At 46.9% G+C, this 17276-nt stretch overlaps 1 protein-coding gene across 17 annotated transcripts in view; it reads left to right on the forward strand.

The window, feature by feature from the left end:
* The window catches only part of MAP4K4 (mitogen-activated protein kinase kinase kinase kinase 4), a 172066-nt gene that overhangs the window by 102210 nt on the left and 52580 nt on the right, over nt 1-17276 (forward strand). For all 17 annotated transcript variants that reach the window (XM_024743681.1, XM_024743672.1, XM_024743670.1 and 14 more), the window contains 4 exons: nt 9682-9807; nt 11078-11188; nt 15400-15490; nt 15918-16048. In XM_024743681.1, coding sequence (XP_024599449.1) covers nt 9682-9807; nt 11078-11188; nt 15400-15490; nt 15918-16048 — 459 coding nt within the window. The remainder of the gene's footprint in view (nt 1-9681; nt 9808-11077; nt 11189-15399; nt 15491-15917; nt 16049-17276) is intronic.

Consider the following 17276-nt stretch of genomic DNA (forward strand, 5'->3'; position numbering starts at 1 on the left):
ACAGTAGAAGGGAGAGGCGTTTTAGATTATTTTCCTAGTTGGAATTGGAAAATAAGGAGACGAGGTTTAATCACTGAGGCTATCCTGTAGCTTTTCTCCGCCCGCGGTCGTGAGGCACCAATCACTCACAAGCAAGGAGGTTTTTTGTGTTTTTGTTTTTAAAGGGGTGGGGGGCAGCCAAGTAAACTTTAATATATATATATATCTATATATCTATATATAGATATATATATATATATATGGTTTTTTTTGGGTGCGTTGGGTCTTCGTTGCTGCGTGCGGGCTTTCTCTAGTTGCGTTGACCAGGGTCTACTCTTCGTTGTAGTGCGCGGGCTTCTCACTGCGGTGGCTTCTCTTGTTGCGGAGCACAGGCTCTAGGTGCACGGGCTTCAGTAGTTGTGGCACGCGGGCTCAGTAGTTGTGGCTCACGGGCTTAGTTGCTCCGCGGCATGTGAGGTCTTCCCGGACCAGGGCTCAAACCTGTGTCCCCTGCACTGGCAGGCAGATTCTTAACCACTGCGCCACCAGGAGGCCCAAGTAAGGAGTTTTGAGAAGCACTGGGGCGGTCCACATCCGCGCAAGTCCCCCTGGATGAGCGCGGATGCCGTGTAATGTTGCCCGTGATGCACTTACCTGAATTTTGTTGCCTAAAAGCTTTTGGAAAGGGGGTGTCTGTCAGGAGTTAGACTATCTCGTTTCTGTTTTCTCTTTGCCCCAAAGACTTGTGGAACTCGGTCCTTGTCTTCTTGAGTCACTTCTGTGGAAGCATCCTCAGAGCTGAGGGAACGGCTCTTCACACGTGGTTTCCATGAAGATCCCCCAGACACTTCTGCAGGCTGTAAAGTTGTGTCAGGCCAGTTCATGGTATTTGAGTGGAAACTGCCATTTCAGAGCAAAGAGGGAATCCCTTTCCAGATACGCAGATTACCCACAGTGAAGAGAATTATTTGAAAGTAACAAAACACACCTTTACACTAAGGCTTATTTCCTTGTTGCCACGATTGGCACACGATTGCAGATTACTGTTATCCAGGAAGCGCCAGGAGCCAGGTTGGAGGTACTTACTTCCTATTTTGGCTTAACACCATGACACTTGCAAGATAGCTGACCGAAGGAAGATCTGATTACTTTTCTCTAGACTGTCCTTGCTTCTTTCTCCTCTTGCGCTCACCTGCTGTGGTATATCATGACACAGATCATATAAGCAGGAATTAGGGTAGCTCGTGAGGGTGGGAGGTGAGGGAGACAGGAAGGGTGAGGGAAAGGTCAAGGTAAAACCATGAAACATGCCCCAAAATCTTTGCTTGGCCACTGTGATGCTCGAGGTCAGAATTAGAAGATCACTGAGCTTTGTAAATACTGGCCATTGGACACCGTCCACCACCAGTCACTACCCATCCCGACCCTGGCAGAGAGTATGGTCTATTACTTGCTTGATTTTGGCAATTTCTATACTTTTGATTCAGGCATGAACTAAATAGCTTGCTTATAGTGATTGAGATCAAACAAAAGTTATTTTAACGATCTCATCGAAAGCATATTTTGCACATTAATTTTGTTCAGTTGATTTCCTATGTGTGACTTAAAATTTTCAAAATTATGATGATATTCCTTTAGTGGTGGGAAAGTGGGACCAGATGGTCTCTATGTTGTTGGGAGGTGAGGGTCTTTAGCCTTCCACCCTGGTAGAGGAATCAGAACATCTGTAAATCCAAGTTGTTGTGTTCTGAACACCCTGGGTTCTAATTTAATGAGCCATATAAAACAAACTGAGTCTCAGATTCCTTCACCGGCAGATGCCCCGAAAGGCGTAGTGGTTATTACCTGCAAGGGTGTAGGTTGTAGGTGGTGTGGTGTTTTTGTCCGCTGATTCCATTACCTGGGTTCATTTCAGTTGACCCCCTTCCACCCCCCCCATAATTTTTAATTGGATGCCAGCCATGTGATTTGTACCTTATTGGGTATTTGGACGTTTTATATTCTTGTAATATTCTTGAGCTTTCGCCTGGGATGTAGTTAGTTACTTGGAATCCGTCTGAGCCTTTTAAGGTCCGTTCCTTGGGGTCAGATCAGCATTTAGTCTAGAGCTAATTTTACCGCACTGCTGCGGCAGGAGCCTCCTGAATGCCGTGCCCAAGTTCCTGTGAATGCGGAGATTTTCCAGTCTGGACAGTGGCAGCAGGCACTGTTCCCCGATCCTCTGGGGGTCCTCCCCTGACCTCAGGAGGATGTGTTGGGTGCTCTGCTCAGATCTCCTGCCCCGTCTCTGCATCTCTCCTCCCTGACCTCTGTCCTGCACGCTCCAGCTGCCCTCAGCTCTGTGTCCTCAGCTCAGCATCCTCTGGGCTTCGGTGGGGTTTCCTCTCGCTTTGCTGCAGCCTGGAATCTCCCGGGGCAGCAGCTCGGCATTTGTAGGTCTTTCCTCGTGTTCCCGTCTCTCAGAGCTCACTGTCCTTCAATCCCTGGTGTGCAGGGTCCTAAAACTCGTTCATTCGTTTTATCTATTGTAGTTGTTCAAGTGGGAGTACATCTGGCCCTTGACCCTCCTTCTTAGCCAGGAACAGAAGTTTGGCCTTTGTCCTTTTCACTTGCAGGCTATTTTCAGAGCCAGCCTTTGACTGACTTGCCGTGTCAGTTGTGTAAGTAGGGGCTCTGTGCGTGTGGGTGCGCGATGGGGCCAGTCAGAAGCGCACAGACGTGTGATGTTGTCCACACTCATAGCTCCTCCAGAGCTGTGCTCCTTCTTGCCACCGCTTACTAGGGCCTGGCTTTCAGGTTTTAACATGTGCTCAGTGCTCTTGGTGGAGTTCGCCCCTGGCTTAGGGAAGGGCGTGGGCACAGAGGCAAGACTCTGTCCAGGGCCCTCGGGCAGGTCAGGAAGGTGAAGCTGGCGCGATGGTTGATCCCGGGCTCCAGGTACCTCTCCTCTGCTCCGGAAACAACTTGAGCTTGGAAATTTCTGATCTCAGAAAGTCATGGGCCTGGATTGGTACCATTGGAACCAACAGGAAGATGTGACCGTGGAGGTCCGAGCTCTGGGTGTCGCTGACCCAGCGGGAGGCAGGTTAACCAGCAAGGTTCCCATTCTTCAAACTCCCCTCGCCCTCCCCGTACAGCTGAGCGCTGGAGTGAGTGGCCGGAGCGGGGAGCTTGGCGGTGACTCGGGACCAGCAAGGGGGGCGTGAGGGCCCCCTGTCCAGGGAGGGCGGGGGAGCTGGACATGCGAACGGCCAGAAGGAAACTCATTTGGATGCTTATGGAGTTAACGCCTCTACTCGAAACTCTTAACTTTCCCCCACGTAGGAAAATAGCATTGTTGAAAATTGGGCAAGTTAAAGAAGAAAACCTCTGTAATCCAGAGGTAATCTTAGGGCACAGTTCTTCTTTTTTCTTTCTGTGTACACATTGAAACGTGTGGAGTTATCTAAATATACTTGTACACCGGTGTTACCAATGGCAAAATGCTGATGTTAAGAATATATTATTTTGTCATCTTCTGAGCATTTTGGATTACTGATCTCTTTCTGGTCTCATAATATAATTACAGGTTTGGTTATGTAGGGGAGGAAAAAAACCCTTGCCTTCTACCCTTTTAGGTTCTTGATCATGTAATAAAAGATTAACAAAACGAAAACGAACAGGTTTGCTAACTTGTCTATCTTGTATATACATGGGAGCCTTCACAAGGAAAACGAAGACTCAAAGAAGACTCTGTCTGTGTACCAGGTTGAACAGAGAGATGCCATTGTGGACCAGTAACTAAACCATATGGGACAGCTAAGAGAAGATAAGAGGCTTGCTTGTACAGAATTCTTTTGGCCTCAATCCCCTGGCTCTGGTGATAAGAATGTTTTTTCCAGTTGGTATAGGAAGGATGCTGCCTTTCATATGGGAGTTTTATCGCTTGCTTTCAGGGAGAAAAGGGGAGGTCAGAGCACCTTTTTTGTCCCTGCTGCTTTTCAAGTCCCTTTAGCTTAAAATAATCCCATGTCAAAGAGCATATTTTGGGGTGACAATCAAGTGTTTTGGTGGCGGATTTGATTTTGGTCACTCTGGGCCTTACCCAGGAGATCTGCTTTCCATCTCTGTGGGGACCTAGGTTTCAGCTCTTACTTTAGGGGCCATACTAAAGGGTCCCCAATGGAGGAGGAAAATGGATGGGTTCTAAAATCAAGTATTGATGTGATTTATTTCAAGTTAGACTATCGAAGCAACTTGTATCCTGGGGAATTGTGTCCTGTAAATTGGGGCTTGACACTTTGGAAAGTTCTCATAGTTTCGTTTAGATCCTGGAGAAAATAGCGATGGGTCTTACCTGACTTTGTGATTTGAGTTAGCTCACCGTGTTCATTCGTCATGCTGTGCTTGTTGGTCAGGGGTCATCCCAGAGGTGTGTCTTGGCCTCCTTGCAAGCACCAGTCTCCCCAGGTTTTTCGTGAGTGAGAGACGTTGAGGAAAATGGGTTGTACTTGCCGTCCTGCACCGTCTCGTCACAGCCTGAAGTTACCACCCTGCCACGCCCCTCCCGGTGGACGGTGCCGCTCTGCAGTTCTCTTCTTCACCACGCTGCTCTTAGAGCCCAGTCGAGTGACACAGCCTCGCTGAAATATAGCAGATTTCATAGAACACTTCGCTGAGTCAAGTAAAGTCCTACGTGGTGGTGTCTGTCGACAGAAAGAGCAGGTTAAGCGCTTCAGGGCCGTTAGGGTTAGACTTTGGGGTCTCAGAAGTCCGTTGGCTCAGTAGCAAAACTAGGGAGCATGTCTGTTTGTCTGAAATGTGTTCAAGGCAGTATTCCTTGTTGAGTAAGACGTCACGAGGGCAGCTATGTTAATTTTGTCATTTTTCTGTTGGGGTTTTTGTTCTGGAGCTGATGGGTCTTCTGAGATGGACGCGGATTAATTTTAAAGAACGTTCCATTCCTTCCTTCGACCAGATCCTGGACCTTCATTTTGCTCTAGAAGCTTCCCTGCAGAGTCGTGTTCGCCTCTGTCTGGTTGAATTATCAGTGAAGTTAAGTTGCAGAACTCTTCATATGTCTGAGTCATAAAAATTAATTTTGGTTAATTCAGCTTGGTGTGATACACTCTCAGATGTCGCTGGGGTTTGCCAAGTGAGGTGATCTGCCCTCATTTCTCTGCCAGTTCACAGTCCCGTAAAGAAGGGGTTGGTAGTCGTTAACTAAAACAAACTTGTAAACTTTTTTTCTAAAATGGATAGTCAATGGCTATTTTCATTCTAAGTATATACCTTTTGGCGGTGAAATCTGCCAGAGATACCCGTGTATTTCATTTTATTAGTATTCTCTCCATCTAGTAAAGATAGAGTGACTAATGAATGGCCCTTCCTGTTTTTGTTCAGCTCTTAATGAGTAGGCTTAATTCTGTAAGGAGGGGCTGCTGGGGAGAGCACCCCCCAGACCTCCTGGGTCCTCCCAATCGGGCTCATTGGAGGTCTGCCTGCTGGCAGTGGAAGGAGACAGAATTTTGGTAACAAGAGAGTTTAAACAACATTTTCAGGAGTCATTAAGAAACCCTACTAGTCCTATGCACTGCTCTGTGCTCAGACTGTGGAGTGGACAGGGCTTTTCCTATGACTCCCAAACCCACAGCGGCTTTTGAAGATGACCACGATTCAGATGTACACTCCCCGTCCCGTGTTCCCCCCCCCCCCCCTCCGTCCTCTAGCAGCCAAGGAAGGCAAAGGAAAACTCCTCCCTAGTCTTAGCCTGAGACAAAGACCTTTTCTGTCGGAGTTTGCTCCCACTGGGGAGAGTCCAGAATGCTAATTGGCATCAGCTGCCTTAGATCACCAGGGGGCTGGCAGCTGCCTCATCCCTGGAGGAGACCCAGAGGGGGGCCTGCTCTCCTCCCCAAAAGTCCGCTCTCCTCTCTCAAGTGACCCTTAATCTTTTTTTTTCCATCTGTACATGACTGTGGCCTCCTAAAGGGGAGGATGAAGGGCAGAGGCGTTTGGACTCGGCCGGGATACTTGGATATATCACTTCCTCATGGAGCTTTGCTACATCCACTTTCTTTGCAAATGTGGGATTTGTCATCGTTTTTAAAATGCAGTTAGTCTGTTCTAAGTCTGTTTTCCGCTGTATCTTTTCTGGCAAAATGAGGTGTTTGTTTTTGGTGGTGGTGTGCATGCATTTAAATACTGGAATGAGAACACCAAACTTGTTTTCACCTAATGACTGAAGGGAGATTCGAACTCAGAAGTTGGTTCGTTATTACCCTAAAGACACCGTATAAGACACTATATTATAAGCATTAGTCGTGATTAGGATTCCAGCTGCAGTTGGCTCCAAACTGTTGGTAGATTCTGCGTTTCTGATGCTTTTCCTCCAAGGTGGGCACTCATAATTAGACAGTGAATGACAGTTAGTGGTGCTGAGTGCCTTTTTATTTTACAAACTGTGCAATAGCCATCTATTTGAAAATCAGAGAAGCCAGAGAAGGAATGTTTCAAAGTATATATAATCCTTATCCTGAAATGATGATTTGAGAGGACAGTATGTTTTCCTCTCAGTATTTGTAGTTCAGTTTCATCTGCTTCCAGGATTTGACTACTTAAGACCCCGGAAGTATTCTGGCAAGAGACATCGATCTGATTACTGTATTTTCGGAAAATATTTGGATGTTTCAGTCATATTAGAAAAGCTGTTACCAAACTGTGTTTAAGCTGTTCTTATGTCATATTTCCTTGTTTGTAACTTGCAGCCCAGTTTCAAAGATGTTACAGCCTGCGTCTTACGGTTGATGGTGAATCGTAGTTTCGTTACGAAAAGTGATTGGGTGTCTGTCTAGCAGCATCTTAGGTTCAGGGAGATGCGTTGTGCCGTGATGGTCCTCCAGCAGTATTACCCGTGTGCATATTAAGTGCTTTTCACACCGGTGAGCAGTACCGCATTTAAGCCTATGGGGATCTTTAAACGTGTAAGATGTGTGAGGATTTTAACTCAGTGGGCTCCGAAAACATCAGGTGCCGATGGAGGGTCTTGGTTGTTCTTACACAGAGCAGTGAACGAGTTAGATCCTGGAAGACACTGGTTTTTGTCACTAAAAGAAAAAATATGTCAAAACCAGTCACAGTATGTCAAGACCCTTAATTATTGCTCAGGAAGCTTCTTGTGGGAGAACTGCAGGTAGCGTTTGCTTTCTGTCCAGAAGTGAAACCTACTGGCAGAGCATCACAGGGACTAAAGACCCTGGGGTGACTTAGGCAGCGTGGGGGGTGGGTGGAGGCCCCTAGGAAGGGTTAGGGATGGAGCAGTGAAGTCCCGCCTTCCGTCCGGGAAGGCACACATTACTGCACGAAGTGAGTGGCTGCGCTCTTAGCACAGAAGATTAAAATCAGTAGTGTGTTGATTTTTCCCTATTCTAGTTCAGCATTGTTCCTTTTGTTTTTGTTTAGTCTTTGTACCCCAGATCCTTACAGGTTTACCGGTTTTGGATAAGAGGAAAAAAATCAAACCTTTAGTTGACTTTCTAATCCTGGAGTAACACCACCTCCTTTCCAGCAGGAGCGAGGCTATGGCCAGACTCGCGCTCATTTTTGTTAGGAACGTGTCAGTCTCGACAGGCCTCGTTGGGGTGTCCTGGCTGCCCAGGAACCCAGAGACTGTGGGCGGCGAGTCGTGAGCTGTGATCCAGAGAGAGCAAGGCACCTGTGCCGGCAGGGTGGTGGTCCTTCCACAGCATGGGCGCGAACGTGAGCGTAAGATAAAGCTGTGGATGGATGGGGCTTCCTAATTCTGCTTGGGGCGTGCTTCCTTGTGCCCAGTATGAACAAAAGCTGTTGCCCCTTTATGTTTTATAGTATAAAGTTTCTATACTATAAAGGTCCCAGATAGAGGTGTGTGATTGTGTAATACTAGCCAGGCTAAGCTCTGGTTTTTTTAGAATTAAGCTAGTTAATTATCCTAGTTGTTCAGCTCCCACTGTTCATTGCTGCTTTAACCATGGCCATTGAAATTCATATGTATTTGGTGTGATTTACATATATATGGGTTTTGAATGAGAATGATTACGCAGACTAGTGTCTAGACTGTGCTTAGCCATGTGACTCTGCTTCATATTTATGTCGTCATCTGCCAAAGTCACATGACAACCATGCCTGTCTTCTGTACGCTGCCGTAGTCTCATACTTAACGTCTCTGGACCGAGCTGGAAGCCACCGCCATGAGAATCACCGGTGTTGGATGATTACATGTTTTCGTGGGTATTGGGTTTATTAAGCAGTAATGACCAACTGAAAGTTGTTTTTAAAAAGACATTTTCTTTTTTCATTTGGTCTCACTGTTAATATCTAATTAATGATGTTGCCCTAAGAGCAGTGTTTGCAAACCAAACTTACTTTAGGTCTGTGAGGCCTTATGAAAGGTTCTTGGAGATGCTAGGCTGCAACAGTAGGTTTTGTGTGCGTGTGTGTGTGTGCGCGCACACGTGTGCATATACACGTACCTATGTGGCTCAGAATCCCTGAGTCTTCCCTGGAGACGGAAGGATATCAGCTAAAGTGGAAGGAGTGTGTCAGTGTAGAAAAGTCAGGAGGTTTTAGGGAACCAGTCATCATTTCCTGTTGAAAATACATGAAATAAAGGGAATTCTAGAGATCTGGTTATGAGGCTTTGCTCAGAGATCTTCTTTATCTTCCCGCAAACACCCCTTTTCTAACCAAGGCAGATTTTCTCTATTCCTGCACATTCTCTCTTTTTTCTCACTTTAATTCTGCTTTCCTCTCATTCTCGTGCTACCTGTAAACCTTTCTTCGGATGACTCTTTGCAGATGGTTTGGCGTTACCCTCTCCCCGTGTCCGTGTGTGCAGCAGGGCACAGGACGCCCCCGATGACGCGGTTTTCCCCGGGGCGGGGGGGGGGTGTTGGTGTGGGAGAAGGCGGAGACCTCAACATTCACAAGAGCAGCTTATTTTTATTTTCTGGACCTTTGTCACCATCTGTCCCCTTCATTCTCCCTCTAATCTTCTCATACAGACTCTTCATTTCTTCCTCTGCTCGTCTTATTTTAGTAAAGCAAGAGGCGGGGGGATGAGCCCCCCAGTCTAGGATGGGGGACAATCTAGGGACAACCTGCCGCCACTGAGTGGTGTTTATGTTTCTGGGCTCCTGGACTGGCCCGAGTGTCTTGGGGGCGCTGTCCGTCCAGGACCACAGGGCCCCTGAGCTTGGCCCCTGCCCCCGACCCAGGGTGATGGTGCCGTGTGATGCTCTCAGAGGTGAACCTTAAGTGCGTCGGACGATTTATACTCACAAATGTTCTCTAGAAAAGAAGCAGCCCTTCCTAGTCATTTGAAGTAGTATCAGCCAGTTTCCTTTTTCCTCCCATTTTTACAGATAAGCCAGTTGAGGCCCAGAGCAGTGGAGAGAATTGCCTGGGCCTGGGGTCACGTGGCCCGTGGAAGAGCCAGGCCACGCGTGCCCTCTGCCCCTGCTGCTTCCTGTTTCATCTTTACCTTTTGTGCTTGTACTTCTTCTTGCAGAGCTTGTAATCACATTTCAAAGGATGCGTCGCCGAAAGTCCCCGATTACTGGCACAAGAGTAAAGTGTCTCTCCCTTGCTGGAGGGGCTGGGAACGTCTGACTGCCTGCGAGTGGAGAAAGTAAAATCCTGCATGTCATTCAAAAGCCGCAGATTTTATTTTTATTTTTTCTTAAGGATGAAGAGGAGGAAATCAAGCTGGAGATAAATATGCTGAAGAAATATTCTCATCATAGAAATATTGCAACGTATTACGGTGCTTTCATTAAAAAGAGCCCCCCAGGACACGATGACCAACTCTGGGTAGGCAGACGTTTCCTGAGCATTCTGTGGGGTTTCCTCTTTGATTGTATTTAAAAGGGCATTAAGAACCTTCCAGAGGGGGGAGGGGAGAGAAAAGCAAAGAAAAAGGGGTAACATCTGGTATCTTCCCTGGCCTTCTCAATGGAAGGTGTCCTGAATGTTTATTTTGGTGTTGATTTCACATTGCAGGAAAAAGAGTTAACTTATGTTTTGGGAATAAAATGGCACATTAAAAAAAACAAGCAACAAAATAGCAAGGAAATTAGCTTGAAAATGAAAGCAATGTGATAAAAACTTTATGTAAATTAAGTAATGTGGAATCTCAACTAAATGCATCTTTCTTTACTATGTTGGAATGAGAGACAGATTGCAAGAAAACAAACTTAGTTCAGTAATTTATTAAGAACAGTGGACTCCAGGGAAATTTCTAGAATTTATACATATTCAACCGTATCTCTTATTGAATACATTTCTATTCAAGGTGATGACACCGAGATAGTGTCAGATCTGTGGTTATCACGTTATGTCAGAGGTACTGGGCTTATAGGGCAGGAAGATAGATGAATGCTCTTCTGATTTTTCAAAAAGCCATTAGAGACGGTTTGCAAAGTTAGGATAGTAAAAGGGAAACAGTTACCTTTATTTCCATTGCCCGTATCCAAACACAGTTAAATTTTTAGAATAGTTCAACTCAGTTTATTTTCTAAGTACTTTGGAAATACACTTGTGTTCGTATTGTGGAAACATTTAGGTATTGTAAATGGTGTCTTTTAAAAAATGATGTGCTGCTTAAAAATAGTATTTCTCTTTTTAAAGAGAAATTTTTAAACCGTACTAAACGCAGTTAATATAAAATAGTTGGAGAATCACGATGTGTGGAAAATAGAACAGTTTAGACACTGGCAAGTTGGGAAGCCTGTTAAGGGGTATTTAGGTCAGATTTCTGATGAGTGGGCGTTGATTAGGAGCAAGCGGTCCACTTGCATCTGTGCTCAGGAGAGGAGGGGGGCTTCAGGGCCTCTGCACGGGCTGCGCCGTGGGACATGCAGACGCCGGTCTCCTGGACCGGACGTCTGTGCCGAATAGATGGGGTGTGATGAGATATGCTCTCAGGAGTTCGGTGCCTCCACAGTGGTCGTGCGCCCAGACCTTTAGGAAAGGAGGGGGGTGGTTAGACTGCCCCCCGGCCTACCCGGGTGTGTGCTGACATCTGTGATGCTCTGGCCACTGGGGGGACGTGTTGGCCACAGCGCGTCTTGTCTCTCTCCAGCTTGTTATGGAGTTCTGCGGGGCCGGGTCCATCACAGACCTCGTGAAGAACACCAAGGGCAACACGCTCAAGGAAGACTGGATAGCCTACATCTCCAGGGAGATCCTGAGGGTAAGTGGGGCACAGCTGAGGCAGCCAGGCGTGGGCTCGTGTTTCCATTTCCACTTGCCCGGCCCCGAGGGTTTCTGTGCATTAGCTGCGACCTGAACAGGTTATTCTTTTCGTGATAGCCAAGGGTTCTGTATCACCAGCTGGCTTTGATAGTTTAAGCCACATCATGGTTTTGAGCCTGGCAAGTATCCAAAGAAACTAGACTTACAATAGCTTTTTTTTTTTTTTTTTTTTTTTTTTTTTTTTCCCTGATATTTTCCTTCAGTTTTTAAAAAAATATCTGGTTTTCTTTCATTAACAATAATTTTTTTTTTTTTTTTTTTTTTTTTTTGGTATTTCCCTGAATTCATCCTGCAGTTATGAAGAAGAAAATCAGAGTGGAGAGGAGGAGAAATAATCCCTAACTCTTGTGTTTATGGGAATCGTGTGTCTAAGCTTATAAAGCAATATTAATGGTCCTAAATGCTGGCTTTCAAAATCATCTTGTGGACTTCGGCATTAACTGTTAGAATCTGTGACAGTGTTTATGAGGAGAAGTTCTAATGTTTAATGTTATTTACAGCCAACTGGAAAGCTGGTTTATGTCAGAGCAAGTTCTTGGCTACCGTTTTAGCGGCTTCTAGACGATCCCTTTCAGTAGTAGAGCTGTCCTGACAGCACAGGCAGAGTGTGCGAAAATTTCGTATTGGAAAACTGCATGTGAGTTGCCAGTGGGCCTCTTTCCTCTGGTCAGCTGGTGCAGTTTTTCTCTCTACTTTACCCCTCAATTACACACTTAAGTTACTTGGTTGGATTTCATTTACCGACCACATTTTAAAAATAAAGACTATGGAGTTGAACTGGAATCTAATTCTTACGTTTCTGTCACTAATAAAAAAAATGGTACTTTATTTTTTATTTATAGATAAATTTACTCCACTTTTTACGTTTAAGTTTCACAGAGGACTGCAGGTTTTCAAAAATGCCATCTAGGGGCTTCCCTGGTGGCGCAGTGGTTGAGAGTCCGCCTGCTGATGCAGGGGACGCGGGTTCGTGCCCCGGTTCGGGAAGATCCCACATGCCGCGGAGCGGCTGGGCCCGTGAGCCATGGCCACGGAGCCTGCGTGTCCGGAGCCTGTGCTCCGCAAAGGGAGAGGCCCCAACAGTGAGAGGCCCGCATACCGCAAACAAACAAACAAAAATGCCATCTAGAATTCAGAGATAGTCTGAATTTCTTTTTATTTAGAAAGTTTACAGAGCCCTTGACAATAGACAATTCCCCTAGGAAAACCAGTTGTAGAGGGTGAGATGGGAGACCCCGTCTTCTTATCATCACATACAAGTTTCATTATAAAAATACCAAGATTCTTTTATGGTTATTACAGGAGCCTTAACATGGGAAACTAAGCCTCCTGCCCTATACTGCTGTGAGGGAGTTCAGTGAGTGGGCAGGTGTATTTATTATCTTGATAACGAAAACTCAGGGTGGGCAGGAGAGAGCAGTGGCTAAGAGCATGGGCCTCAAGTGAGGTAGACTTGGGTTCGAGTCCTGCCTCTGTTTCTTTTTTTTTTTTTTTTTTTTGGTCAGGGGGCCTCTCACTGTTTTGGCCCCTCCCGTTGCGGAGCACAGGCTCTGGACGCACAGGCTCAGCGGCCATGGCTCACGGGCCCAGCCGCTCCGCGGCATGTGGGATCTTCCCGGACCGGGGCACGAACCCGTGTCCCCTGCATCAGCAGGCGGACTCTCAACCACTGCGCCACTAGGGAAGCCCGAGTCCTGCCTCTGTTGCTTACCTTTTGCACATCCCCTGCCAAGTTACTCAACTTTCCAGACTTACTTTCTTCATATGTAAAATCTAGGTCCCAGTCCTATGAAGGAAGTACCATTATTATGAGAAGTAAATGAGTTTTAGTGTCAGGAATCAGTTAATATAACATGTGGGTAGGTAACTAAGTGTATGCAACCGTTTTTCCACCATTGAACTCAAGACAGCATTTTTTGAAAGAAGCCCAGGTTGCTTGAGGCCCCAGATCAACCTGAACATAGTAGCTCAATGAACATCTTTTCAAGATGCAGCAGATGTTTTCCGCCCCCGTGGGCACCTGAAACGAGAGTTTCCTTCACGTCACTTCATCTAGGATGGCAATATTTCCTACGACGAACGTCTAAATGGACTAACCTCAAACAGAAGCTTCTGGAAGAGTCAGTGTCATGTACTCATGTGTGTTCGTCACGGGTCACGGGAGTCAGTGTTGGGAAAGAGAGAGCAGAGTGGTGAGAAGGCTGCTCATGGGGAAGGAAAGCAGGGCATCCCAGAGGCGTGCCGGAGGCTGATTTCTGTGGTGACAGACGTCCTCATTCCTTGGTGGACGGTAGAGTCAGTTGCTGTGGAGTGAAGATCTCAGCAGGTTGAGAGTTGTGGGCACGTGGGCCTCAGACGGCAGTAGAAAAGCTCTCCTGGGCCCACCGAGAGCCTCGAGCCATGAAGCTGCGTGTTCCTTCCGGCCCGTTTCCATGGTCACCATCCACACGGCAGCCTCGCGTTTTCATAGAAACCAGCATAGATCATCCTGAGTGTGGGCAGTTACAGCTCCTCCCAACCAGCACCGAAGGCGTCCTTTGGCTGCTGCTTCGTTCTATGAATGTGAAGGACTTACAGGACCGTGTTTCCGAGTTGTGGACCTTGATTCATTTGCTCTTGGACAGACGCTGACTGTGTACTGGACTTGCCATCTCTGCTGAAGAGGAAGGACTGTAACTCACCATGGCGGGGGCGGTGGAACACGCCCTCCCTCCCAGGCCCTTCATTCAGGAAGACTGTGTCCGCTGCGCAGATTGGCTCGGGCTCATGCGCCGTACGAGCTGGCAGACACACCAGCAGCGGGCCCTCCCAGAGGCAGTAACCGCAGCCCTAGGACAGGGGGATTGCTCGACAGGACTCAGAGTGCAGGCAGGCCACGTTCGTCTGAGAAGATGTGGCTGCTTAACGTCTGCTGCTAAGATAGTTCTGGAGAAGTGTGAGGAGGGGGGTTTGTGAATATTAAGAGAATAAAAAATGAACTGAAGTAATAAAAGTAGGAATTATGAAAGAGGGAAGCTGCAGTTTTTCATCTGTTCTTCCACTGTTCAAAGGTACACCTTTGAACTGGGTGGAAAGGAGGGAGTTTCTTCCTAACGATACCATGAAGATGCCGTATGCTTTAGTGCTTTCCCCCCTACTTGGTGCTTTGTGGTGTAACACCGCACATCCTGAGTGCTGGAAAAACACACAGAGCCATGACATAAGCTCTCTTCTGTTTCACAGGCAGACTGGTAAATGATTTTAGAAACCCGCATGTTAGAAAAATTAGTGTTCTAGGGCAGCTGTTACATTTAATTCATAACCTACAAGGTAATGGTGACAATAAAACCCCACAAAGAAGTTAAACAGGACAAATCGAATGAGTCGTTACTTCTCATCTGCCCTTTTTGAATTGAGACGTTTGGGAGTTAATCGGTTGCTTGTAGCTTACGGAGGCAGGCTGTAGATTTGGCTTCTCTAGCTAAAGTCAGGACAAGTAAATGAGTTGTGAGAATGATGCCTTTTGGTCTTTCTGACCATATTTGGATGAAAACTGTATTTTTGTTCTCCCACCACCTCTCATCAGAGGCATTCTCTGGGCTTCGTTCCAGATGCGAGGTCATCAAAAAGTGCTGTGTGCCCAGTAGGATTTATTTCCTTGGGAAAGAAAGATACTTGAACGTAAAGCTCTTTTGATGGCAGAGTTGTTTTGCATGTGGGGTGGAGGTCGGGTCGATCAGTAGTTAGCAGTTTGTCGCTCTTTGGTGGGAAAACCAGGCTGGATTCAAGGGCCAGACCTTAAAGCCCACTCTCGCCCTTTGCTTTTCCCCTGGGATGCGTGTAGTTCAGATCTGCCCCCAGGGTCGGCCATTGTAAGATAGGCGTGCAGCGTGGGAAAGGAACCACCCTGCACACAAATAGCACAAATGACAGCAGAGACACTGCGGATGGTCCTCGAAAGCGTGCCGCTGGGGAGCAGCCGGAAGGTGGTGACCCTGACCTCTCTCTGTGTGGTGTCATTGGTGATGTCTTGCTGGAAATGCACTGAGGTTGAATCTTATGTTCCCAGAAAATTCTGGCCTGAGTGCACACTTTATTACAAAGGGTATATTCTGGGCTAGTCACTTATGGCGGCAGAGAACTAAATCCAGACCTGACTTTCCTGCTTAGGGACTGGCGCATCTCCACATCCATCACGTGATTCACCGGGACATCAAGGGCCAGAATGTATTGCTGACCGAGAACGCAGAGGTGAAGCTTGGTATGTGATGGGCGTGTCACGTGATCTGATACCCTGCCCCAGCGCAGTTAGCTGAAAGCGTTACCCCGTTTCTCCTTCTGTCTTATTTAAGGCTTGGGAGCTGGGCTTACTGCCTAGCCTGGCTCCTGACTCCCTTCCCCCGTGCTCCTGGCTCATCCGGAAGTCCCTCTGGCGGTCGCTGTTGGGATGCTCAGGGAGGTGGCGGGTCCAGCGTCCCAGGAAGCTCCCAGGCTGGTCGAGCGTCTTGCCGTCTTGGTGGCTTGGCCCCGGAGAGGGTGCCCCTTATCCCTGTTGGTGGGAAGTTGCAGTCTGTGCAGTGTTTCTGTGTGGTTTACTCTGAAGGCCTCTGGTCCTCCCATTCTTCACCGTGCCGTCGACTGGTTTGTTAATTGTGTTCTCCTCCCCCTCCTTCCTCTTCCTGCCACAGTGGATTTCGGTGTGAGTGCTCAGCTGGACAGGACCGTGGGGAGGAGAAACACCTTCATAGGCACCCCGTACTGGATGGCTCCCGAGGTCATCGCCTGTGACGAGAACCCCGACGCCACCTATGATTACAGGGTGAGGCGCCGGCCCTGCCTTCCTGCGGGTGGGGCTCCGCCTCCAGTCCCCCTTCCTGCTGCTTCACTGAGGACCACATGGACCCCTGCTGCAGGGGCACATCTGCTGGGACAGTATTTTGAGGCTGTTTTTTTTTAGTCCATTCTGCATCACCCCTGTTCTGTTACTAAGTACGGTGCTGCTTTCAAGGTGGGGTGGGGCTGTGTGTCACTCTGTTGTCGGTAGAAACTTTTTTTGTCCTGAGTAAATTCAGTGCTTCTGCCCTGTTTGCCGTTCTTTTTAACTTGAAGAATATATTATAATCAGATATTTATTATTTTAAAAATACTGGCAATATATAGCAATAGCTTCGTCTGTGTGAAATTTTAGAGCGTTGTTAAAGAGCTTTGCAGCTTTGCTTTGGTCACAAATCTATGTAAACTATTAGAGTGACCTCTAGGGACTTGTATCAATAATGCACTTCTTGATCCTGACGTAAAACCCATATTTGATCATCAGACTCGGGTTGAATATGTTTGTAAAAACTACGTAAAAATTCTGTTGCCTTAAGTAAATGAGTCAGAGCGGTTGACGTACGTGTTATGTGAGTTCCTATCTCACGGCGCGCCGGTGTATTTAGTATTTATTACAAATACCCAACTACTGGAACTCAATGTGAGCCTGTGGTGGAGAGGAATATTTATTTTATGTTCTTATGTGCTGAAATATTTTCAAATAGATTATAGACTTTAGAAGTTTTCACTCTTTGTTATGTCATCATGTATCTCTAACATTTGAAAACATTTCTAACGCATCCAAAATATTATCATACCTAAGTAAATTAAAAATGATTCCTTAATGCAGAGTCCATAATTAGACCCAGCTCGTCTACACCTGGTTTGTCCAAACCAGTATTCAGTATAGGACAAGACGTTGTATTGGTTGGTTGGTGGTTGAGTATCTTTCAATGAAGACTGTCACACCCTCTCCCCCAGCTCCCGCTTTCTGCATGACACCAGCCTGCTGAAGAGGCAGTGTTCCACCCTTTAGATGTATCTTAGCATTTCTGAATTGTAACTTGCCAGTCTTTGTAATGCCATTTACCTTGTTTTCTGTGAACTGGAGAGGCTCCATTAGTATCGAGAAAAGCCTTCCGGGATCCCCTGAGAGGAGATGGATGTCGTTTGTCTGCATCACCCTAGGGACCACCTGGTGGTCCCACCACTGATGCCGCCCATATTAGTTTCTG

The sequence above is a fragment of the Neophocaena asiaeorientalis genome, unplaced genomic scaffold, assembly GCF_003031525.2.
Source record: "Neophocaena asiaeorientalis asiaeorientalis breed wild unplaced genomic scaffold, Neophocaena_asiaeorientalis_V1.1 scaffold114, whole genome shotgun sequence".
NCBI lineage: Eukaryota > Metazoa > Chordata > Mammalia > Artiodactyla > Phocoenidae > Neophocaena > Neophocaena asiaeorientalis.